This window comes from Sceloporus undulatus, chromosome 6, assembly GCF_019175285.1.
Source record: "Sceloporus undulatus isolate JIND9_A2432 ecotype Alabama chromosome 6, SceUnd_v1.1, whole genome shotgun sequence".
NCBI classification, from domain to species: Eukaryota; Metazoa; Chordata; class Lepidosauria; order Squamata; family Phrynosomatidae; genus Sceloporus; species Sceloporus undulatus.
The window spans coordinates 161,114,201-161,139,375 of NC_056527.1; the positions used below are offsets into that span (position 1 = coordinate 161,114,201).

The window sequence follows — 25,175 nt, forward strand, 5'->3', positions numbered from 1 at the left end:
AAGTGAACTGAAACAAAATGGTCACCTATCATCTTTACTTTTGGAATAATGGTTTAGATTCTAATCTGATTAGGACAGATAAAAAGCTTCAGGTTATTTTCCTCCCAGGTTTAGTTTGACAGTATGAATCAGAGCCTGAAATGCAAAACCAAGTCAGATCTTGGAATAAACTTGAAATATTTTAGTCTACATAGTGGGTTGCTTGTTCATATGCTTTCCTGGGGAAGGAAAATATTAAAAGAAATACTCTGAACATAGAAAACCAGCCCGTCAGCAAGACAGCTTGGTTATTACTTTTTCTCTTCTGTGTTAGCTTTCTAAGGATAAATAGATTTTTCTACAGAGAGGGCAATTCAAATATATGTCTTTCCCACACACACGATAAGGTATGGAGGATAGTGATTATTTTCTTTAAGGCATAATATTATATGCATGGGAAAGTTGGTCATTTTCAATATATCTAAAATCATATTACACAATTTAAAACTGAAGCGTACTTTGGAAGTCTGATAGTTCCTGGATTCTCAAATGCTAGGACATGCTCCCTAGGGGGGCATGGCATTTTCTCAGGGTTTTGTGTATGTTGAATTCAGACTCAACATAGCTGATGTTTTGGAGAGGAAAGGTGCTTGGAATGCTTTTTAGCATCCTTTTCAGCTCAGAGCATATACATTTTATTCTAAAAATGGCAAACGCTTTGCTCTTTAGTATCACCAAACGCACTGATCTCTCATAGAAGGGACTGCCATGCGTCTATGAAGTATTATTGAAAAATTATAAAATGTAGGAGTTAGTTATACCAGGTTAGCTTTTAAAAAATATAGAAAATTTAGTATGTGCTTTTTCTTCTTTTTTCTGAGAAAAAATAGCCCACACAGCATAGGTCTTATTGATTTAATAGAATTGTGTGTCTTAACAACCCCCTATGCACTCCTTTGCAAGAATATAGGTTTTTTGTTACAGTGGATTGTTCACTTGATGACTGGAGACCTTTTAAATCTGCAGCCTTGGTGGCAGATTGTGGTTCATGCTGAGTCCCTGTTGTGCTTGTTAATGCCCCCAAATGAAAAAGTAGTCAAAATACTCCTTGCCAGAAACTCTCAGTGCTTCCCTAAGAATGTAAGAAGGTCCATGCTGGGGCAGTGACCAGCTAGATATGTTTTGATGCTTAAAAATCAGGGCACGAATAATAGATTTCCCATTGTATCTGTCCACAGCAACTGGGATGCAAAGTGTCACTGATTCTGAACTTGCAGTATTTAGCTTTAATATGCATGTGTTGTCAAGTCAACTGTCAATTTATGGCGACCCCATGAATTTCCTAGGGTTTTCTTGATCAAGGAATAATCAAAGGTTGTTTGCCAATTCCTTCCTCTGAAATATAGCCTGACTAGGCTTAAAAGCCATTTGGCTCTCAGGATCAGGAGTACTAGCTGTTAACTAACCTTGCCATCGACTTTGCTCACACATATGCTGTTCTCCTCTTTGTTGTCAGCCTCTTACACACTGCCGGATGAGAAAGCATAGCTCACAATGTAGTTCTTGTCACCATGTAGTCAGTTCACACCCTTATCTCCTTTGTGTGGTGTGTTGGCTGGACACTTACTACTCCAGAGGGAGGATGGGCAGTACAACCTGTACAACAAAAGAAGTTAATGTGAAGGAATAGCTTTTACACATGTGTTGAATTTTCTTTGCCCAGGCTTCTTCAGTTCAGCAGTTGCAAACACAGATGCCTGTCCCAGAAATTGCTTTACAGATTGCTGCAGGTGACAAAATCCAGCAAGCAATGTCTGAGCCATTTTAGTTGTCCAGAGTACAAACCATAGTTCAAGTTGTGTGACTTTTCTTAAAAAAAGAAAGCAATATAGGGAACTTTCCCCAGCTGGAAATTTTCCCCAGCTGTCTGAAAGTCACAAACAGGGCCACTGAGTCCAGGTGAAGCCCAGGCTTCTGTCAGCTGAAGAGGAAGGGCTACAGGACAGAAGTATATAGAGCAATAAAATCAAATACAAAAGGTCAGTGGACAATCCACACATTGATCCATACAAATCGCATCCACTAGATGGATGTCAGTCTCCATAAATGTCATTCCCTCAGGCAACAGTGAGTAATTTTATCATTTTTCTCTTCACTGCAAGAAACTCGTGGAAAACTGCACACTTGGCAGTTTGGGACTAATTTTGTGCAAAAAGAATTTGCACATTTTTTGGCACAGAAAATGACACTTTCTATGGAGAAAGCAAATATCCTATGCAGAAAACAACATTTTCTGCACAGGAAAAAAAAAGTTCAGAAAGGAAGATTCCTGAAAAGTAAAAATTTTCTGCATGGGAAAAAAATATGCCTAGAAAAGACATTTTTCAGGACTTATCACACAAGGCTCAAAAAGTGGAATTTTAACTGGATAAATACATCTTTGGCTGATACCTATCACACAGTGTCATGTCTGTCCTGCTGCTGCCTTGCATTCCTTGTGTTATTGCAGTGAACCTTTTAATTGTAAGGCAAAATCTATCAATAGGCTCTCAATCTTACTGCTATTCCATTACTCTCATCTACTGCAGTTCTGCTTCTTAGGCAGTTACGTGGTGTGAGTGGGTGTGATTTTGCTCATGGTGGCCAACACTTTCCCAAAGCTGTCTGCTATGTGAATGTGCCAACCACCACTTGAAGCCGGCTGCTGTGTGAATGTGGTTGGCAGTCACAATCACACTGGGCTGCTGTATGAATAGGCACTCAGTAGAATCACACTTCAGAAGGGGGGCAGAACAATAATCACGTTGGCCAACACTTTCTCAAAGCTAGCTGGTGTGTGCAATTTTGTGCAGCTGCTGGCTTCGGGAGGTGGTTGGCAGCCATGATGGGTCATTTGTCCCCTTATCCCAGAAAGCAGCATTTGACAGTGCAGAAAACAGATCATGCCACCAGGGATCACCATAGCGCTATGGTAGGGGAAAGTGTGGTAAGAAACTATGCCAAACTGATCTGCTTCTGTTTTTAAACTAGCGTGATTGTGGCAGGACAGCAGGTTGGTGTGATAATAGTACATCCTCACAAAGAAAATAGAATTTTCTGCAGAGAAAAAAATAAGTGTAATATTGCTAAATGATAATAGTACACTAGTTAAGCGTTAAGATAATATTCTTTCATTGCGCGCCTTTTTCTTTCCCTTGCTTGAACTCTGTTGAATCTGAATCCTCAATCATCATTATCATCATCATCATCATCACCATCACAATATTTCTTGCTGGTGGCAATCTTAGCTAGCCATTTCCATTTTGGACATAGTGGATTGATTTAAATTGACCTGAGGAGTGGGAATGGAGACTCCTTGATAATGCCAGGAGTCCCCAGAGGATACTTTAGGATGAATAAAATGTCATGTAGATCTCCCAAATAAAATCAGTTTATACAGGAGCCAAACCTGAGAGTTTCAGAGATTACCTTCTTGTCTGGATAGGCTCTCAGTTATTAAAATGTCTCATACTGGTGCCCCAGGATTAAGATGTTTTAACTGTGTTATCTTTGCAAGTGGTTATTTTTAGTGGGTTTCTTAAATCATGTTATTCTTCTTTGTATTGTATCAGGATTATATTTCTGTTGCAGTATACAGCCTTAATGCTGTTAAGAGTCCCAAAAGGTGGTATATAAATTTTACTTAAGTAAAGAATATGTCGTGTTTGGAAAGGGGTCTAGGTTGCTATGTTCGTGCCAGGTTTTGGCTTATAGGTCATTTTTTAGAATGGAAATAATGAGCATCTATATCAAATTGCAAGTATTTGAGAGTCCTGCTCCCTAATTTGCACTTCTCTAGTCTGTAATGGTTTAGAATTTAGTGTTTGCCGGTTGGTTTGTTTCCTGCAAATCTTACCATTTATTAAAGCCATGACCTGATGCAGGAAATGAAGTGTGGGCAAAATCCAGCTAAACAGCTGCAGAGTGCTTTGGCAAAGGAAATTCTAAGTGGTGCAACCTTTTAAGCCCATTATTAGGAAATAAAACCAGGACAACAAGATGTAAATTGAATGTTTAATGCGCTTCACTAGTTAATAGAAAATAATAGCCCAATCGTTGGACAAATTTACAAGTCCATATGTAGCTTAACAGCAGTATAGTTCACAAAGCAGACCTGGGCTAGCGTATTTGCATGTGCATATGTAGTCTTAAATATTTTCTGTGCTAGAAGGAAAGTTTAGTTATGAAATATGATGATTCCCTTGTAAGATATAATTTCTCAAACTGTGCTTTTAATTTTCCTAGGGGAGGAAACTGTGATTGCTGTTCCACACGGGAGTCGCAGTGCAAGAATTACAGTGAAAGGACCAGCACACCTTGGTATGAGTGCCTTTATGTATTATTAATAGGTTGGGGCTGGAGCAAAAACACTGAACACTTTCAAGGTTTGGGGAATGTAGCTACACTTAAAGATCCGATTCCTTTGTACATGAATGATTATCAAGAGGTAACTTTAGAGCTTGGAAATAATTGCATGCCCAACAATATTTCACAGAGGAAAACTGGGATACATATGGCCAAGCAACATCAAGTGTGTTGTCAGTATGGCAAAAGTAATTAATGAGGAAGAACACATAAGCTAAGAGATGCTGTAGCAGTTTGCTTTTGTCTGAATCTACTGGGAAAGCCAAGATTTTGCCCCCTTGTCTCTCATCTGTGATGAATTAACTGAGTACAAACTACGTTTGCACTTTGAATTCAATTTGTAGGAACTGAAGTAAGCTGAGGACAAAAGGGTAAAGTGGATGGAGAGGGGGAACTGAGACAATTTAAAAGCAGATGGAAAAAAAATAAAACAATAGAGGATTCATTAAGACTTTTCCTGCCAAATGGGGACAGTTGAGGGTATGTCATTTGTAGGCGCACCAACATGACATGATGACGTCCCTTTAGCGCTGCACTGTTTGGGTGCTGTGCTGGAGGTGTGTCATCATGGCACACCCCGTGTGCATGGGTGTGCGCCAAAATGGTGCCCAGGCAGAATGGTTAGGGCTTGGAGCATTGGGATGCTCAGGCTTGACCCTGGTCACAGGCTGGCACTTTTTGCCGCTCTGCTGAGCCCCACTATTGCTATTGCTATCCAGAGTTGTACTCCAAACCACCACACCATACTGTCTCCTCCTTATCAATAACTTTTTTTCCATCTTGACTATAGTCCAGTGTTGCTTGGCTATACATGTCCCAGAATTCGAAGATACAGCTGTGTTAATCTGAGTTGGTTTGCAAAGAGACATTGTTTCATCTTTGAAAGCAACAGAGAAAAGTTGGTAACATAGCTTTAGTAGATTAAGGGGCAAAACAGACCGCCCCAAAAGAGCGGCTCCACACTGCCCCTTTGAGCACTCAGTTGGGGCCATAAGTACCACATGCTGTGGTCTCGATCTGGCGCTTTGCCTGCTCTTAAAGAAATGGCAAAATGTTGCTCCTTTTAGAGCTAGCGATACCCTTGCTCGTGCTGCGGCACCTTTTGGAGCTTCTTTCACTTCAGCATGCATCATATAAACACAACACCAAAGGAGCGCCATGATACTGCCCTCTATGTGGTTGGGGGGGTAGCATGATGCCAGCATGGGGGTGGCATCAAGGTGTGCATCGTGCAAATGCCATGACCCCATGCCGCCCCCACATCAGCACTTCAAACCAGTCTGTACAGCCCTTAAGTCTATTTCACCTTGGCACTTCACTCCATGCATCTGAGGAAGTAGACTATATCCCTGGCTACCTTTCCGTATACTTATGGATGAGTTGTCTTACTAAATCTTGGTGAATGAATATGGTTTAGATTCAGGCTTGTGTTGTTACATGTGCAGCCATATTCAAACGTTTTTAAAAGTAACTAAAAGTAATTGTTATAGGTATTTTTGAGAGTCAAGACAAGAGACATAACTTCTAAAAATGTATAACAATCATGGCAATGAAGTACTATTTCATTCTTAGAAGTGTAACTGATTACATTTTTTAAAGTAACTTTTTGAAACATTGGGTTAGTACAATTATTTTCTTGGAATTGTTTTCATTACTTGATAGGCTGAATTTTTCATGTACAAAAATGTAGTGGGGGAACCCTTGCTTTTCTTTTGAAATGCTTGGTCATTCCAGGTCTTGGATTTGTTTTGAACTAAAACTGCTAGAATTGCCCAGCCAAAATGGCCTTTGGAAACTGTGGTCCAAAAAAGTAACATTTCCAAACCCTGGATGTTTATGAACAATCAAATGAGGCAAATCTATACTGCTCACTTTGCTTTCGCTTGGCCTTTGAAAAGGGTGCAGGGAATGGGTGGGTTGAAGTGAGGAAGGGGAAGGTTGTTGGAATACATTACAAGTTTTCCAGAAGCTGTTTCGCTAAGGGCTTGAGGATCCAAAATAAGCCAGAGTCTTCTGAAAATAATCCCCCTGCTGTAGGAGCAACAAAACCAGAAGCTAATATTTTTACAAGTGGCTAATGCTAGATAACCAAGTTCATGAACTTAACAACAGAGCCTAGCTGGAGGGGAATTGAAAGAGACACTAAATTTCTAACTACTCCTTCTTCTTAATGGCAAAATCTTGCATTTAAAAACATCTAGCCGTACACGAAGGTTTTATTTTTATGATTTACAGATAGTAAGAAAACATGTGGTTGATAGTCTGAGGACATGCAAATAGATGTGTTTTTAAAATGGAGAGCCATGTTGCCTGTCAGAGAATTACCTACACACTGCAGGGGTTGGGAACATTCACAAATTGCAGGAGGTGGGTTGTCTGGTGAGAGGACTATCCCTGCAACCACCAGCAACTGAATATATGAGTTATATAACATCAGAGTTAAACACTGGTTTCATACCTAAACTGATGCTATATATGTGTGGAAAAGCTTTATCTGCTGTTTCTGTGCAGATGGGAAAAGTTACTCTAAGGAGTCATTCAGACATTGGTTGTTGGTTTTTAGAGCGACAGTGCAAATAATCTCACTCATGAATTCTGGTTTTGTGGTTCAAACTGTTTTTTAAATCAGAACCATACTTCTGCACATCTCTGCAAGCTCAGTTGCTCGCGCACATTAACACGGCAAATAAAGATGGATTCGACAATGTGGATGTATTTGAAACACATTCAAGGCATGCATAGTTTTATCCCGATTTATCCTCGAACAGATCCCCCATGAAAACTGAGGGCTGACTGTATAGCCATTAAAGTGAAATCATAGCACTATAATAATGTAGTGTGAAGAGGTCCCAGTACAAGCAGTTTTATCTTCTTTAGGAGTGGAAATTTTTCTATAATTGATAGAGGTCCATTGTCCATTTGAGAGCTAGCGAACCCGAACAAACTGGGAACCCGAACAAACTGGGAGTACCATAACTATACAGTACATTGGTGTGAAAATATTTTCCCAAAGAGAATTTAGGACAATGTATCTTTATACATAGAAGGCCGTTAAACCAAGTAGCTAAAAAAACTAACAAGGAAAGTCTGGTATTAATTATATACTACTCAGATAACATTTAGTAAACAGTGCAAATATTTAATGCTTTTGTTAATTATTGGGCATTATACATTATTATTACATGACTGTTCCTTTGATGGCATTTTTAATGTTCAGGGATAATGTGCTTTACATTGTGGTTGCTTTGAAATTATTATTATTATTCTATGATTATTTTCTAGATGGAAGAATACATTGTTTAAATGACATGATTGTTCAACTACATAAAACTGTCAAAAGATTATTGTTACCTTTGGTACATAATGAGTTAACAGAATTAGCAGTAAATATACGCAGTGTATAAGATCAATAAATATTTGCATTGCTTACTAGATGTTACATGAGTATTATATAATTAGTACCAGACTTTCCTTGTCAGTCTTTTGAAAATCTATTTTCCAACAGCTACAATAAGAATTCAAAAGGTTTGGCACTTCAACCATGGGATCCTTGGATTTACTATAGCAGGGGCTCACTTGTAGTTCTCTTGTAGTTCATAGAATTCATGTCTGAGTTCATTTCAGCTGAAGTCAGTTTAAGAGAAAAGTCCACCAATTGCAACAAGGTAAGCTATGTAGCTCCGTTCCATTTAGGTTGTAACTTCATCCGTATACCAGCTTTTCTGTTCTTTAGGATAAACCTGCACTCTGAATTGAATAGTCTTTGCAGGCCATCACTCGCTCAATGTGCCTGGAAAGCTGTTTGCTGACATTTCCAGATGGCTGCCAGCTAGTTTGCAAAATAATGCCTTGCCCTTTGAAGAAATAGCTATAAAAATATCACAAATGCAATGCATTTTGTATTCATTCTGCAGAGAGGCTGCTATTGACAGGCTGCGGCTTAAAGCAGGTGAGAATATACAGGAGCTGAGATTACAGGTAGCCTGTGGAGCAAATCTTCCTCTCCCTGTGCGATGCAATTGCTTGGAAAAATTGAGTGGCTGGGTTTAAGTATTCCAGCTGAAACAGACTGCCTTTGAATAGCTGTTGGAGAATTACTTGAGGCCATAGGCTTAATCCATCACCGGCATTGATTGATGTTGTTCCACCAATGGGTTGCTGTGACTCTCTACATACTTGCCAGTATTTGTGAGCCCATAGAATCATAAGCCCACAAGAAGCTATAAAAGCCTTTTTTGCTCAGAGTCTCCATTGACATGGGTGCCAGGAAGAAGGAACATCTCACAAAGCACAGACATGTTTGAAGACGCTGCTTTCAAGCATCAGTTTGTGTAAAGGCAAAGGATCTTTTCTCTGTGCCCATTTGTAGAGCCTCTGTGATTTAGTGGTTTGAAGGTTAAACTAGGAATGTTAAACTAGGACTGTTCCTTTGATGGTATTTTTAATTTTCAGGGATAGTGTGCCTTACATTCTGGTTGCTTTGAAATTATTATTATTAGATGATTATTTTGTAGATCAGTGGTTCTCAACCTGTGGGTCATGATCCCTTTGGGGTTTGAATGACCCTTTCACATATTTTCCATTGGTCTTAGCAACCAAAACGCCTTTTATGGTTGGGGTTGAGGAACTCTATTAAAGTATCGTGGATTTAGGAAGGTTGAGAATCGCTAGATGGAATAAGAATACATTTTTTTAAATGACATTATTGTTCAACTGCATAAAAGGAGATGAGGTTTTGGATCACCGTTCAGACTTGGAACCCCATTGGGTGATCTTGGGCAAGTCAAACTCTCTTCATCTCAGAAGAAGACAAACCACAACCACCCCAAACAAATCTTGCCAAGAAGCCCCCATGATAAGTTTTCCTTAGAGTTGCCGTAAGTCGGAAACAGCTGAAAGGCACACAACCACAGCGGCAAAAACAATGTGAAGATCAGTAAGATGAAGAAAAGGCGAGGAAAAGAAGGAATGAGGGAAAGCAAGAAGGATTTTTGGTGGAGTGAAAAATGGAGTTTTGAAGCATGTTTTCAAAGCTTGAAACAAGGAGGGAAAGAGGAGTAAAATCCTCTTTGTGATATTTCCTCTTCATTCTGTTAAAGATTTTAGGCTTGAACTCTTTGGGGAGTGCCAGTTTTACTAGACCAGCTGAACTAATTGACTTATTTATTGTTTTGATGGGCTTACAGTAATAGTGGGTTTATTGTAGGTTTAGTGTAGTAGCTTAATGCCCATAGTTCCTGAAAATGACACCATCCTTGTTTAGCTGACAAGACATGGTTTCGGTTAGGAATGGGCAACAAATTGACATTGGGGAGCTGTAGTGGACTCACCAGAACTCATGGGGCAGCCACACCACGGCTGTAGTTGGTGGTGCCACATTTGCCATCACATTTCTATAGGAACAGCACTAGTGGTGTAAGTGTCCCATGGCTGCTGGCTCTTTGTGGTGCAGTATGTGTCTCTGAGTGGCTCCCTGTGGTGCAGAAAGAAGGAAGCAAGAGCACAGCAAACAGTGCCACTATTTAGGTCAGTGATTCCCAAACTCGGGTCCTTCATGTGTTTTGGACATCAGGTCCTAGAAGGCTTAGCTATCTTGGCCAGTGGTCTGGGATTCTGGAAGCTGAAATCCAAAACACTTGGAAGGCCAGCGTTTGGGAATCGCTGATCTAGGTTTTAGAAAGAGGATTTCTGATAGTTTGGACTAGTTTTTGATGATTCACTTTGAGCAGCTGTGGCAAGACACAGTAGGGCCTTCCAGCATGGCCCTAGGAGGCTACATGCAGCCCATGGGACATCACCTGCTGTTCAGTTCTGGTGTAACTAACTGGAAGTAAATGGTGGTGAGTCTTCCGAGTACATAGTCCCCTTCTCCCTTTTTTGAGGGTAAGCGACAGCTGTTTACAGGTATTTTCATTTGAGAATAAACCACAACTCTGTATTAAAGTCTAGACTCGGGACACTGTGGTTAGTTTTAATCAGCACTTATCAGAAATAAGGCTAGGCTGAAAAGTTATTTTTTTATCAATGTGTGGGTGCAGGACAAAATAAGGATTTGCTGTGATATAAATGCTGCTACTGTTGCTCTTATTTGTAGTAATTCTGATTTCTTTATCAGCTAAGGATTATAAGGCACTGTTTAAGTGAGGAATGTTGATTTTTGAGAAAATATGACAAATTATTTCCTCTTTTTTAAAAACAAATGAGTTTGGTACACTTCTGTCTAGACACTGTGGGCCAATCGTATCCCTCTTCCAGCCCCACTGCTTTCATTGGAATTAGACCAAGGATAAATTTGGAGCTATGCTCTTTATCCAAAGAATGATATTGTTGTTCCTCACTCAACTCTTGCATTATCTCCTTTCTTTTAAGAGCTGGGGAATGTTCCTCCTCAAGATAGTTCATAAGCCTGCCTTGAGTCATTAGTCTGCCTTGTACATAAACCTGCCTTAAGTCATTAATGGCATTTCTGCAAGGTATTCCATGGGACCTATATGATTTCTTGTGTTACAAAGACCACGTGCTGGTCCTGATAAGTAATTTCAACAGCATGAATACATGAAAGCTGCTCTTTTGCACACTGGAATAATTATTTCTTTTCCCTTTTACTAACAGTTGTTTTTAATTTGCTGCATTTGCACATCATGCTTCTGATCCTAAGTCTAGAGTATGGTGAAAAGGCTCAGGAGTGTGCTTTGTGCACTTGTGTTCTACTTCCACCTCCATATATATGTGACTTACTGAATAGTCTTGTGGTCCTACAGATGTCTCCCTAGAGCTATAGGACTACATGCAAATCCTACTCTAAAGTGTTAGATAAAGCTCCAACACAGGAGGGAACAATCCAGCCTCTGTATCTCCCTTCTGCCATCAGAAGAAGGATTTCTTGAGGCACCAGGGAATGTTCTGTGATGACTTTCTCTAGGGCAGGAATGGACAAGTTTCCCAGATACTTGCACCCCATTGCTAGAACTGGGAGGACTTTTCCTTTCCCTCAAACTCACTCTTTCTTTGTATAAAGTGAATCCTAATAAAGCCCCCATTTCTGCTTTCTAGGACCAGGGGACAATTTTATCAGGTTTTCATGTCTTCCAGAGTAAAAACAGATCCCTTTGCTAAGCATGCTGTGGAATTCTGCTTCATAGATGACACTCTGGATATAATTTTCATGTCTTCCTTCTCAATTTATTATTTTAGGTTGTTTATACTACTTTTTGGTGTATTTCTATTACTTGGTTTTCTTTATATAATTATTTTATTTCTATTTTTCTTTCAAATTTCTTCGGCTTCTTCAGTTGGTTCTTCTTCCTGTTCTTCTGCCTCCGTTTCTTCTCCTTGTTTCTTTCCTTTTAAGGCTTCTAAGTCTTTTTTTCTTTGTATGTCTGCGTCTGATTTCAATTGTCCAGGTAAATCTTGTGCTTGGTGTAGTTTAGCTTCCTCTTCAGGTTGTTTTTTAATATTATAAATGGTGAGAAATCAAATTAAAAAAAACATTTAACTCACATCATTGAAGTTTCTTATTTCTTGAAGTACACTTTAGACTGCAGCTAGACTAAGGGTAGAGCTTTCCAGTCTACAGAACACTACCTTGCAAGCCAGTATGCTTTTCATGATTACAAATAATTGCAAATATAGGCCCTTAATTTCTGATTGGGACAGACTCTTAGTATTGTGATCTCATTCCTCAATAATAAAACAACCAGAACTTTGCTTGGATCTTGCTCTTTCAAAATGTTACTCTGAGACATTTGAAGGCATAGGAGCTTTATGTATACTTGGTGCTACAAGATGGAGTTCCAAGCTGCCATATACAAACCAGACAAATCTATATACATCACAGAAGGGGCATGTGTGCAGCATAAAACACGTCAAAAATCTCACACTCTGATTGCAGTAATGGGGAAGTTGATGTCAGGATTCCAGGGGCTGGTAAAAACAGTCAGGACATGTGCAGTAGGCTGCAGAGATACGGCTGCTGTTCTTTTGGCAAATTCTTTTATGACTTGACTAATCACTGCTTCACAGACATCTGGGCAGCCTTCGGAATGGAATTTCTGCTTTTACCACATCAGTAGCAAAACCAGTTGGGACAACTCAGATCAGTTTTTTAAGCCAGTGTTTGCTGCATTTTCAGGCCACAACATAACTTTCCCCATGAGCAAAAACAGAGTTTGGCAGCCCTGGCAATAATGGGAAATATTTGCATCCCTGCTTTGAACAGTTACATTTCAGACTTCCATTGCTTTTCAAAATTAGAAAAACCAAATATTCTCCCATATTATATAACAAATCCTTTCAGTTCTTTCAACAGACCAAAACAGATCTATTCTGTCAAGAGCTCTGTTTACAGGCAGATTGATATTGGATGTGAGGGCGATCTGGCTGCGACATCTGTCACCCCATTGATCGCCAGGGTTGATTCGGCTGATCTGGCTGGCTAGGCGGGTGTCCCCTTCCTCCCTCACTGCTCCATGTGCGTCCCTCTTGAAGCTGCGCGCTTGGTGGAAGAGGACGACCATCCCAGATAGAAGGAGTGTACCGTTCTTCGGTCAAGGGTACAAGCAGATTGCCATCCAGTCAGATAACTCACAAGTTTAATAGGTTGCTTGTCAGGCTGGAATCTGGGTATATGTGCACAACATCATAGTGTCAAGCTCCTTTTCAAGAAGACTTTGATGGGACTAAAATGGCCATGTTGTGAGCACTGATGTCTGAAAGGCTGAATGGTAGGGGGCACCCATTCCTGCCAATGTGTTCTGAACCTATTGATCATGTTGGCTATTGGTGATCATGGGTATTAGTTGGGATAAGAATTGTAGACATTCATGGTGTAGCCATAAGAGGCAACTTAATCAACCGTTTATATTGTTGCTTTTGTGGGTAAAGCCAGTTGCCAAGGAATTGGTGTCTTGTTTTGCAGAGGGCTTAGTAATCCTCAACCTAGAAGACCTTGGCCTTACTGATGGTTGGGCATCTTGGATATTGTCACCTAACATACATATTATCATAGCTTCAAAAGGTTTATTAACCAAAACTTGCTTCTGTGGAATTGGTGACAGTAACAATTTTATCCACTTTTCCAAATTCTTAATTCTTCAGAGATTTGAAACTTTTGTCCAGTTCAAGCAATTCCTTGTCCCCAGTCAGTGATTGAGGAACACTGTTCTGTCAATAGCATAGCTTGCAAAGGGAGGGATGAGAGATCCACAAACTAAGCTGAGCTCATTGTTCAGTGGGTTTAGGTGACAGACATTATCTTCCTTAATGTCTTTTTCTTTCTTTCTTCTCTCCTCTCCTTCCTGTTGTAAATCCATGCAAGGGAATTAATTTCACTCCTATCAGCTGACCACAAACCCATACAAACTCTGCTTTTATTTATAACATATGAAAATATATTTTGGCTTCTATGTAAGATAAATAGTGTGGCAACTTATTTATTTTATTTTTTTGCAGAGGATTAAATTAAATGGCTATTATGGTTAATCTCCTACCATGTGTCAGCCGCTGCTATTGCTGAAAAATATTGCACTCCACTGTCAGCCTTTTTTTAACTGTTATTTAAGCCACTTACTTCTTGCAGCCTGTGTTTTGTATAAACAAATCTCCCTTTTTTGCCCTGCAAACATTCATCATAACCCAGTGAACTCTAGCGTTTCCTCCTTTCCCACCTTTCAGTGATTGAATCAAAGACATTACATGGAGACAGGGGAGAACACAGCTTTGGTACCCCTGGGATCTTCATCATTGAAAACACAACGGTTGAATTTCAGAAGGGCTCAGAAAGAGAAACTATAAAAATCCCAGGACCCCTCGGAGCAGATTTCATTATCAAGGTAAGATGCATGTTTCATTCAGCAACCCAGCCTCAACGCACTCCTGAAATAGCTCCATTTGAAAACATCAACAATCATAAAGATGCCGTGAGTTTCCTTTCCCCTTTTTTAGATATTAAAAAAGAAAAGAGGAGGATAGAAGATGATCAATTAAATTATGATATATAAAGTGCCAGATGCTTATTTTAATACTATCTGTTAAGTAGATTTATAGAACACTTTTGGGGGTTAAAAATATGTGCTCTCTAAACAGATTTCAACCAGTTAAAATGACAAAATAAAACTTTACAAGCAATATTGAGTACATAAATAATAAAAACAACCGAGTAAAACATTTTAATAGCAGCAGAGGTAACAGCAGCAGATGAAACCATATTTATAAAACACAATGCAATAAAAGCAATCAAATGCAGACTGGAAAATGTAGATCTTAATATATTCCTGAAAATCAGGAAGGAGAGATCATGTATTTTGTTAAGAGAAGGCATTTTAAAGATGTAGTGGCATGCCAGGAAAAGACTGTACTTGGTACTTGGCGTTCCTACAGCTCATACATGTGCACAAAAGGCAAGTAGGTTATAGACAGGTTCCAAACCTATCCAAAGACCAGTAGTCTGCTGCAGAGTTTTTAAAAATCACTTTTTGGATTACAGTTCCCAGAGTTAGACCAGCCAACCATGTTGATGGGGACATTCTGAATGGATATAGTCCAAAAAGTAACTTTCCCAAACTCTGATGTGTTGACACAGGAAAGGAACTGGTAATAGAAGAAACTCAATAAACGAAGTGACAGAGAGTGCGGGAAAGCAAACGTTCTGGAAACTGATAATGGGACTTAGCCCTTGTGATGCTCCAGATGGCTGTAGTTGCCTCCTGAGACCAGCTGCCCCACAAATTCCAGAATTCAGTCTTAGCAGTGGCCATAAGAATTCCTCTTTTACATTTCTCTTCAGTATAAATGTTCTGAAACAACATCTCTGACTGTCAAAAAGATGCACAAAAGCAGGTTTCTTTTCCTCACTCGTATTCGCTGCTAGGATAGGGGAGAAAACTTAGGCTGCATATTACTCAAGACTTGTCAGGGCACTGACATTTTGCATCTTTGCAAAAAATCTCTGAAAGACTCACCAGATACTATAATCTGTGTGTAGGCACACACACGTGCAATGTGTCCAGGTGGGATGATGTCCTTTGATCCTAGCCTTGCAATTCCAGGGAAATGAAGTTAGTATGCAGCTTGCCAGTATTTTAAAAGTTCTAATACTCTTACATTTATAGACCACCTATTATCCCCACGATACTAAACCACATTGCAAAAGTATATATAGCAGTCACTTGGAGTGGAAAGGGGAAGCTATTGTTCAGCACAATTTACTATCCAAGTGAGTTCAGATATTATAAAGAGGAAGAATACGATAGCCAATTTAAAATGCAGAGGGAGTTTGGTTTGGCAAGATAGGCAGGGTTTGTATGAGTACAGCTCAATCCTAAATTAATTTATTCAGAATTGAAGACCTAGTGATTTCAGCAGGAGTTGCTTGTAAATGAACATACATTAGGATCACAGCTAAAAGCTAATTTGTTAAAAATTCACTAGAAGTAAAGACCCATGGACTTTGAGCATCGTGAGACCCTACCTCTTAACTCCCACTGTGGCATATGCAAAATTATAATATACAGTTAAAATCATAGAATTAAAGCCTACCACCACGGTTTGAATTCCTGCTCAGCCATGGAAACTCACTGGGTGCCCTTGGGCAAATGACATTCTCTGACCTTCAGAGGAAGGTGAAGGCAAACCCATTCTGAACAAATTTTGCCAAGAAAACCCCATGATAGAGATGTTTAGGTCTCCAGAAGTTGAAAGCTACTAGAAGGCACACAGTGCGACAAAGAGTTAAAGCCATCAACCGGAACGTCCAGTCAACCATACAAACATAAAAAAGAGCATTTCAATATTAGACAACAGTATCAACAACCACCCTTACATCTCAAGAACTTTGTGCACAGAACCGGTGGGTCCCCCCCCAACCTTCTCAAATCCATGTGACAGTTTGGTGGGCTTTCTTGGTCAGGGCAATGGGGCAAGCATTGAAAAGACCTTGCCCCTTATATAATAATAATAAAAGAGATATGTTGGTCATAAAAAACAATCAAAATCTTTATTATAAGAAGACTTCTAGTGAACTAACAAAAATAGTACAAACATCTGGGCATACTTTGAGGTCATCAGATCTCTTCATTAAACAGGATGACTGATCCCCCCCCCCGCCATGTTTAATCCCATCCTGTCTTAAAGTTCCTCGGGGTCATTGTACAAGGTTCTCCCTCTCGCAAACACAGCATTAATCTTCACAGCAGTTCTTGTAACATAGGTTAGGGTGAGGGAGAATGTTTGGCCCAAGGTCTGCCAATGAGCTTCATGGCTAATTGTGGTCCCTGCAATCCTACCGCAGCCCTCTAGCCAGCCTTACCCAATGTGGGTCTGTCTAGAAAGATTGGCCTGCAACTCCCATCCTCTAAAGCACTGAGTATGCTGGCTGAGGCCAATGGGAGTTGTTGTCCCAAGGAATTGGGGCAATCCTAGGTTAGAGAGGGTTGCTCTGTCCACTACACCGTATTTATTCATTTTCTTGATTTATACAATGAATTTCTTCTAAAACTGAGACTCAAGGCACCTCTCAGGTATCTTAAGCTCAGTCTTTAATAACAATGCTCTTTTTTCTCTGTTGGAGAAGCAAGCATGCCCCCTTCTCCACCAAGCACATGATTTCACATATGATCCCTAACTTCAAGCATTTCCAGTTCATAAGCCCTCTTTTCTTGGGCTGGGTGATCCTAGGAATTAGGTGTTTATGCAAACAGGTGTCATCATGGAGGTTTGGTTCATCTTTCAGGTCATCTCTGTTGGGAAATGGAGTGGGTATAGCAATTCCTTTCCTATTCTAACCTATGACAGCTCATGAATAGGAGCCATGATATAGATATAAATGGTAGAAGATAATAAATACATGATAACCCAAACCTTTTGTTTGAAACTGTGGTGCTCCAGATTTTCTGCCTGTGTAGTTTTATTTCCTCTTGCCTTCTGTCATGTGGCTTTCTACACTACCATTTTGTACTTGAATTATGTGCTAACAGGCCATAGAGTGCTGGCACAGGGTATACAAATGTGTTGTAACGGAACTCTCTTTAGACCAGGTATACTGCCCCCAAAGACAGCGTGGTTCAGTTCTTTTTCTATCAACCCATAAGTCATCAGTGGAGACAGACTGAGTTCTTCCCTTGCACTGTGACATGTGGAGGAGGTGAGTAATGGATGTGGCTTGGGAGTGTGTACAGCTGTGGATTTTAAGTGGCGGATTTACAGCTTTCTAACTGTGAGCTTTTTTTAAAAAGCGCTATAAATTCATGCTGTGTTGTAATATTAGGTTCTTCCTGGTTTGTTTAAAAGGAGAGAAAAAGAGAGAGAGCGCAGAATGCCAGCATTTGCAGCCAGTTAAGTTATTATGGATATGCTAGTGAACATTTTGGGTGCATCAGAAATTGAGTTGCCTGTGTCAAGTACAAACCTGAAATGTAGCTGGGCTGGAGGATTTATAATCAGCACTTCATTTTATATCGTGCGATTCTTCAGAGTGCTTTTCAAATAGACTTAATAAGAAGGGTGGGCTACTGTAGTGGCCCCAAGTGCCAAGTTTCTGTCCCTAGGACCTTCCAGAGGCCTACCAAAAGAGTAATAAAAATGTAAGGTGGAAAAAACCCAAATCTGAAATGGCCAGAAGTCCCCATATGGTTGGAAAAAATGGTACTTTTGATGTTAAACAATGCATGAGGGGTGGAAACATGTTTAAAAACTGAATTGTCACCCTTGGAGGATTTCAGGAGGCAGAAACACATCATCTGGGGAATGTGGAAAAGGTTGAGGGCTGCAAAAACAGCCTTGCAAGACAATCTGTAGCCCCATGGCCAACTATGCCTGCCTCTGTTTTACATTAATTTTGAAAGGCCAACTAGTGTTATTGTCCCCGTAACAAAGATGGGAGAAATTGAAACTGAGAGGGATGCAACTTGCTTAAAAGCACCCAAAGAATATTATGCTGACAATGTGCAAATGAGGAGATGTGTGGTCAGAGTGAATCAGTTGGGCTTTCCAAAGCTGTTAAGCTACTAACAGCTGTCCAGGCCTATTCCCATCTCTTTTGCACAAAGTTTGTGCCAGCCTGATACATGATGAACCTGACACTTTGGCAGAGGGGATCATAAGGAACAAAGTTGAGTTACTGAAGAGTAATTCTGAGTCAGGCCTGCTAAGATTTGTGTATTCTCTCTTGACACAGTCAAAAGAGGTTCAAGGTAAAGGTCTCATTATTGATGGTTCCCTCAACCTCACTTGGATCATTTGTTTTACCTGTTATCCAGACTGTCACCAAGGGGATTGAAAACAAATAGAAAGGGCTCCTTAATCTGACAGAATGCATTCATGAAGGACAAGGTGAATGGAGCATCCTAGCTAGTCAGCGTTTTTTAAAGACAAGCACTTGAAGTAGGCCTTGCTTCTACCAGTTTTCATATTCCTCAAGTAGTGAAGTCTACAATCATGATCATATATGGCTGACCCCAGAGTGTGAGTGGCCAATAAAGTCCATTGCAATGCTCTAGGGCAGGATTCTGTAACTGGGACCAAAGACAGTAGAGCCTCAATGTAGCTCTCAGGAGGATATCCTTTGACACTCAGTGTTTTATAATGCTGTGTCCTATCTTGGAAAACCAAGGACTCAAGGATCCATTTCAATATGTGAAGTAGGATGTAATGTCTCAGATTAATGTCCAAAGTTATGCAAAGGTATATTTCATAGGGAGGGGGATGTCCTCATCCCCTTCATAGCTACACCTCCCATAGTGGTATTTCAGAGAAGTTGTGGGTAAAACGTAATAGTAATATCACCATCAACAATAAAAATGATGGCAGCCCTTGAAGTGTCATGTCTGAGAAAGAAAAAGAAATTTGATGACCTTAAAGGATGCTAGTTTGGAGCATTGTCACCACAACTGCCAGCAGATCAGCCTTTTTTTCCATACTACCTAGCGGTAGTTCAGTGGTTCTACTTTTCACTGGCATTGCTGCACCCTATGGAATTCTGGGTTTTGTAGTCTGGTGGGATGTTACACCTCTTCGGCTGGGAAGTCTAAATGCCCCAATCCCAAGATTCCATAGCATAGAACCATGGCAGTTATTGGAATGATAGCACTATAATTGCTTAGTGTGAAAGGGCCCTTGGTGTAAAATAAACCTCTTCCAGAAACTACAAAGTTTAAGAACTGTCTTGAATCCTGGGGGGAAAAAAATACTGGGTTGTTATTTTTCTAATTGATTTCTCATTTTTTCAGGGGTTTTTTTTTTAAAGCCAAAAGTAATAACCCCCAAATGTCAGTTCAGTGTGACTCTTAATAGATTGTTTCAGGACTCTTGTTCTGTTTTTTCACTGGCCTAAACACTTCTGACATAAGGTTATTTGGTCACTGTCAGCTTCCATTTGGCCTCTTTTGCCTGCTTATAAATGATCTGGATATATTTAGAGACAATCGTTTTAAAAACAAAATGGGGAAAAGGGATTAAGTGCACTGTCATTCCTCATTGGGTTGGTTATTTTTTCAAAATGGTTCTCTCTCGTGTGCAGAGTCATGTTCTCTGTGATGAAGTTGTCAAGGGTTTCAGAAAGCATGCATGTCCCATATAATGCAGCTGTATTTAAATAAACAGTTGGAGTGTTCAATATTTACATTTTGTGTTTCGGCTTTCTGATTCGCTTTGCTTTCCTCTCTCTCTTTTCTTTCTTTCTTTCTTTCTTTCTTTCTTTCTTTCTTCCTGGGCTATTTTTGGCTTGCTCAGAAGGACTGACTCATGGAATAATATCTCTGGCCCAGAGCTCCATTTTTCTTTGTAGTTCTCATTTCCCTGTATACTGTAATTATATTTTAGTTTATGCAGGAAAACCTTTGAACCTGTAATGTATGACACCATGCCCTCTAACTATCCTGGTACGGCAGTCTCAATTCATCCTCTCTCATCCCACTTGTTCAGTTGCTTTTAAAATAGCCCAGTTTCTCTTCCCTCTTCCCACTTTCCTCTTTGTCCTTACAGTACTTCTATTTCTGCAGAGTGGGTTCAGTACTTTGCACTCAGTGAGAGAGAAGGGGATGGAACCTTGCCCTTCCCAGTAGAGTCAGGCAAAAGCAAACTGCTGAAACATCTCTTAGTTTCTCTATTCTTTCTCATTAATGACTTTTGTCATCTTGACAACATTCTGATCTTGGTTGACCACGTGTGTCCCAGTTTTCATCTGGGAAACATTAAAGGGCACATAACGCTACAGGATTCAGACAAAGGTGTTGCTGGTTTTCTTGACTCTATTTTGTCTATTTATTCTTGTAATTCTGGCCTGTTTAGGCATCCTTGTTTGTTTCTTTGTTTTGTTTGCTTGCAGAGAGATCTCATATGAATGAATTCCTTTTTGCCTCACACTTGAATGAGTTTCTTTGGAGGAATATAAGGTTTTTTCCTCCCTCCCTCCCTCTCTACCTTCCCATTCTAGAAGTTAAGAATGCAACAGAAAGAGTTCATAAATGTATAATTTCAATTGCTAATTTCTTCATGTTCCTCTGTTTCTATTCCCACTTCCCTTTGCTCTGTTAAGAATAGACTTGTTTAGAATGTTTGTGGCTTTAGTGACATTTCTGGATTGCATTTAACAGCAATTCTGGCTTCCAGTTTTGGTTGTTTCTGATGCTGCTTGGAACCACAGAATAGACACACTAATTGACTATATCTGTGCCGCAGACTATATCATCCTGCCACAGAAATGATGCTTGGATCTCCCCAAACACTAGGCTTATGGTTGTCCTGAGCATTTCTAACAGACTCTCTTTTTGCAGTTTTCCCTGTGATCAGGGATTCAAACATGCATTTACGGTAGTTAAACCAGAAATTTAACAATATTTGACCACAACAGATACAAGATTGGATGATACTAGGATAGAATATTGACAGATTTCATTTGGTCCCCCTGTTTAAAGAAAACAATTTGATTTGCATTTCTTGGACTAACGTGATGCCCTCTAACTGTCCTGGTTTGCCAGCGGCAGTCCTGATCAATCTTATATCATCCTGCTTTTTGAGTTGCTTTTTAAATGTACCAGTTTCTCCTCCCATTTCCCCCTACCACCTTGGTTTATTTCCCTTGATGTAAAATGAAATGCAAAAGTAGTTTTCATTCATTTAAAGCAGGGGAGCAGAATCTTACTTCTCCCGAGTGGGTTCAGGCAAAAGCCGGATGTTTTCTCTGATAACTGTTTTTGATGCAACGTCATATTTTTAGTCAAGATAACTGTTTTGTCTTTGATGATTATAAATCCAGTCAGTTCACCATATTCCTACAAAACTAAGTTGAACATTTCAATATTCTCGGGTTCTCTAAGGAAAGCACAAGATCATCAGCAAAAGCCTATATATATATTTCTTTCTTTCTTTCTTTCAGCACTATTGCTGAGCCCTGTGGTTTCACTTGGTTGAAAGGTATCCTCTCAAGTCACTTGGGCTTTCTTACAGAGAGGTTATAAAATGTTTATAACCATGCTAACTGTGCAGGAGTTGTTAAAGTTGCCATTGCACAGCCCTCAAAGCCTGTGGGATTGTGTGCTTTTGATAGGAAAGAGGTGCATCAGTAGGCAGTGCGACAGGAGTGTTGGTTGACTGTTAGACTGTGTGTGTAAAGAAGTGGTTTGTGAATGTTCTGTGGCAGAGGTGAGCAACAGGAGGCCTGAAAACCAAATGGAGACTACGAGTGCATCTACACTGTAGAAATAATGCAGTTTGACACCATTTTAAGTGCTATGGAATCCTGGTCTGTGTATTTTTACACACTCCTTGTTGTTTGTGTGCCTTCACAACTCATGTTGTGTTCCAACTCATGGCAACCCTACAGCAAACCTACCCTGAGGTTTCCTTGGCAAGCTTTGTTCAGAGGTGGTTTGCCATTGCCTTGCTTTGAGGCTGAGAGCATGTCACTTGCCCAAGGTCACCCAGTGGGTTTCATGGCTGTGCTGGGAATTGAACTCTGCTCTCCAGAGTCATAGTCCAACACTCAAACCACGATACAAAGCTACCTCTCCCAAAGACTGCTGGTGCCTCACAAATTCTGTAGGATGGAGCCATGGAAGTCAACGTAGTGTCAAACTGCATGATTTTTACAGTGAATATGCACCCTATCTCTGTTTTTATGGTTCTTGGAGCTCCTACTACCACACTTGGCAGCACAGCACTAAAACAAACTGCATTGTCTCACTAAAACACGGCACACAAGTCACACACAGATTGTTTTAGAGCTTTCCTCCCAATGGCCTTCAGGAATGTTTTCTTCTGTATTTTTGACATTTTCAGTTGCCATGTATTTGACAACACTGGAGGGGGTGCAACCTCTGGTGAGAAGCAGGACCCCAAAATAAATCCCCTGGTTCTATAAAACCTGCCTGCCTCTGAAATAATGAGTGACAAGCTACATAGTTACTTGCTTTGATATTGAAGAGGGGATGAAATTCATAATGTCCAATATTTCATAGATAAAAAATTGACATGTGTAGCCAAGCAACATTAAAGTACAGGCAAAAGTTATTAATGAGGAATAATACCTAAACTAGCAGAGGTTTTCAATCCAAAGGCATTTTAAAGTAACGAAAAGGAAAGAAGAGGGATTATAATGACTAACAGGAATGCATTACTTTTTGAAAGTAATTATCTAAGCTCTTGTGGAGGGTATGAATGGAAGTGTGTACAAAGGACTGAAGAAAGGAATGGATGCAAAACAAGTTGTAAAAAGAAAATTGCAAATAAATGCATTAATACTCTCCCATATCCTGCTATAGGTTATCAGCTGAATTCTGCAGAGTGTGTGGATATCCGTTCAAAGCGTGTTGTGCCAGATCAGTATTGCAATTACTACCCAGAAAATAAGAAACCAAAGCCTAAACTGAAGGAATGCAACATGGATCCTTGTCCTTCAAGGTTTGTATCACCACCGTGTAAATAAAATGCTGGCATTTAAGTTATGGTGGGCTCAATAAGTCGTTGTACCCATAGCAAATGGCCATCGTTATTATGAAGAATCGTATCCAAGTCCCTTTGGGGGTGAGGTGAGTTAGATACTCAAGACACACACCTTATGGGATCTTTATCTGTGAATTCTCAAGTATTCCTCTCATTGGTGTATTCCTCAACAACTGTTTTGTGAGATCAGGTTACTTCCCTGCTCTGAAAGGATGTCATAGAAAAGATTGTGACCCATCACATCAAAGATGATTATTTATCTCATTATTTCACTATGCCAAAGAGAAATGGAAGCTTGCAACTCTGGGACTTACTAACCTCTTAGGTTAATGTTATTCCCCCATCTTGTTAAGAGAAAACATGTCAATGCTGTATGGGACTCTTGGCTCCATGAGGCATAGAGAGATAGATGCATCCCACAAGGTGGCTTAATTTTTTTAAAGGCACACTTTGTCACATCTCAAGACATTCTAGTTTAGTGTTGGGGAATGTTCAGCCCTCCAGGTGTTGGATTACAGTTCTTATGATCCCTTACCATTGGCTATTCTGACTTAAGGCTGATGGAAACTGAAGATCAATGAACTTCATCCAAAGGGCCACCCATTCTCCACTTTTGTTCTAGAACGCCCCATTGTGCGGCTGAGCCCAATGTCTTGTATTCTTTCCCTTTGATTGGACACCAGTGTCAAGGGTTTCTTCTCTCTCCCTTCACAAAGGGTTATACATTTCAATAAAACAAATAAATGCAATGAAAAGGAAAGATGCTTGTGGTGCAAAGACCGCATGGTACCGCTGCCAATTTCCTAGAGGCTGCTGCAGTGTGCATAGACCATATTGAGTTGCACTGTGACATTTAAGGCATGCTGGCTGTTGGACTGTCTGGTGCTGTTTCCTGGCTCTACTAAAGTATCTTAAAATAACACAGTAGTATCTAGCCCAGAACCCCACAGTAAAATGCCAGCTGGCAGAGCCAGAGGTATATCGAAGAAGGAAAAAAGGAAATGCTCTCAGTGGATTTCATTTCCTATAACTAAACTGTCCTGCTTCCTCTAATCCCTGTTGAACTTAATCATTGATAGCAGGAAAGACCCCCTCAAAAGCCTAGATGCTTAGAACTTAGGAGGCCTGCTCTACAGACCTACTCTGGCAAAACTCGAATGCAGATCATAAAAGGTTACAGAGTCTTTTGGAAATAGGATGGGAGCTTTGTGGCTGGGGAGCATGTAATTTGAGCATTTGCCATTAATATCAGTAATATAAAAATGGAGGCGCTAAGATGCTATGGGGTAAATGTTCTGGTTTGTCTCTTATTACTCCATCTTGTGGGTGTCGGGCCTGTGCTGGAATTGCGAGCGTGGATTCCAAATCCAGATCTACAGTGTGTAGTCTCCAGTTCAGGCTCCTAGATGTCAATTGCTATGGTGGAACTCAGGGCTTAAACTGATACCTGTGTTTTAGCAGACAAAGATTGCTATTCAATTAGCCCAAGCATGGAAATATTACTGTTTTGGACTACAACTTCCAGAATCTCCCTGTAGGCTTGGGGATTTTGAAAGCAGTAGCAGTAAAAAGACAAAAAACAATAAAAGGTAACTTTTCCAGGCTCTTCTACACATCATTCATAGACAGAAGGCCATACTTTCAGATTTTATTCCAGATGTTTTGCAATTTCCTGTTTCCTTTTGTGCTTTAATAAGACTTTGATGCCTGTGCATATTGTACATACTTACTTGGAAATGAAATAGAAATGTCTTAACAAGCCAGCTTAGTTACTAATGTCTTTACAAAGCCTGACTTCATGGTCAAGACTCTACAGGCAAGATGAAAAAGACCAGCATACAACTAGGTTGTTTCCCCAA

General features: G+C 40.1%; 1 protein-coding gene across 5 annotated transcripts in view; it reads left to right on the forward strand.

Annotated features, from left to right (window-relative positions):
- ADAMTSL3 (ADAMTS like 3) overlaps positions 1-25,175 on the forward strand; it is a 221,016-nt gene that overhangs the window by 139,734 nt on the left and 56,107 nt on the right. For all 5 annotated transcript variants that reach the window (XM_042475404.1, XM_042475402.1, XM_042475403.1 and 2 more), the window contains 4 exons: positions 4,264-4,338; positions 14,056-14,213; positions 17,410-17,521; positions 23,136-23,274. In XM_042475404.1, coding sequence (XP_042331338.1) covers positions 4,264-4,338; positions 14,056-14,213; positions 17,410-17,521; positions 23,136-23,274 — 484 coding nt within the window. The remainder of the gene's footprint in view (positions 1-4,263; positions 4,339-14,055; positions 14,214-17,409; positions 17,522-23,135; positions 23,275-25,175) is intronic.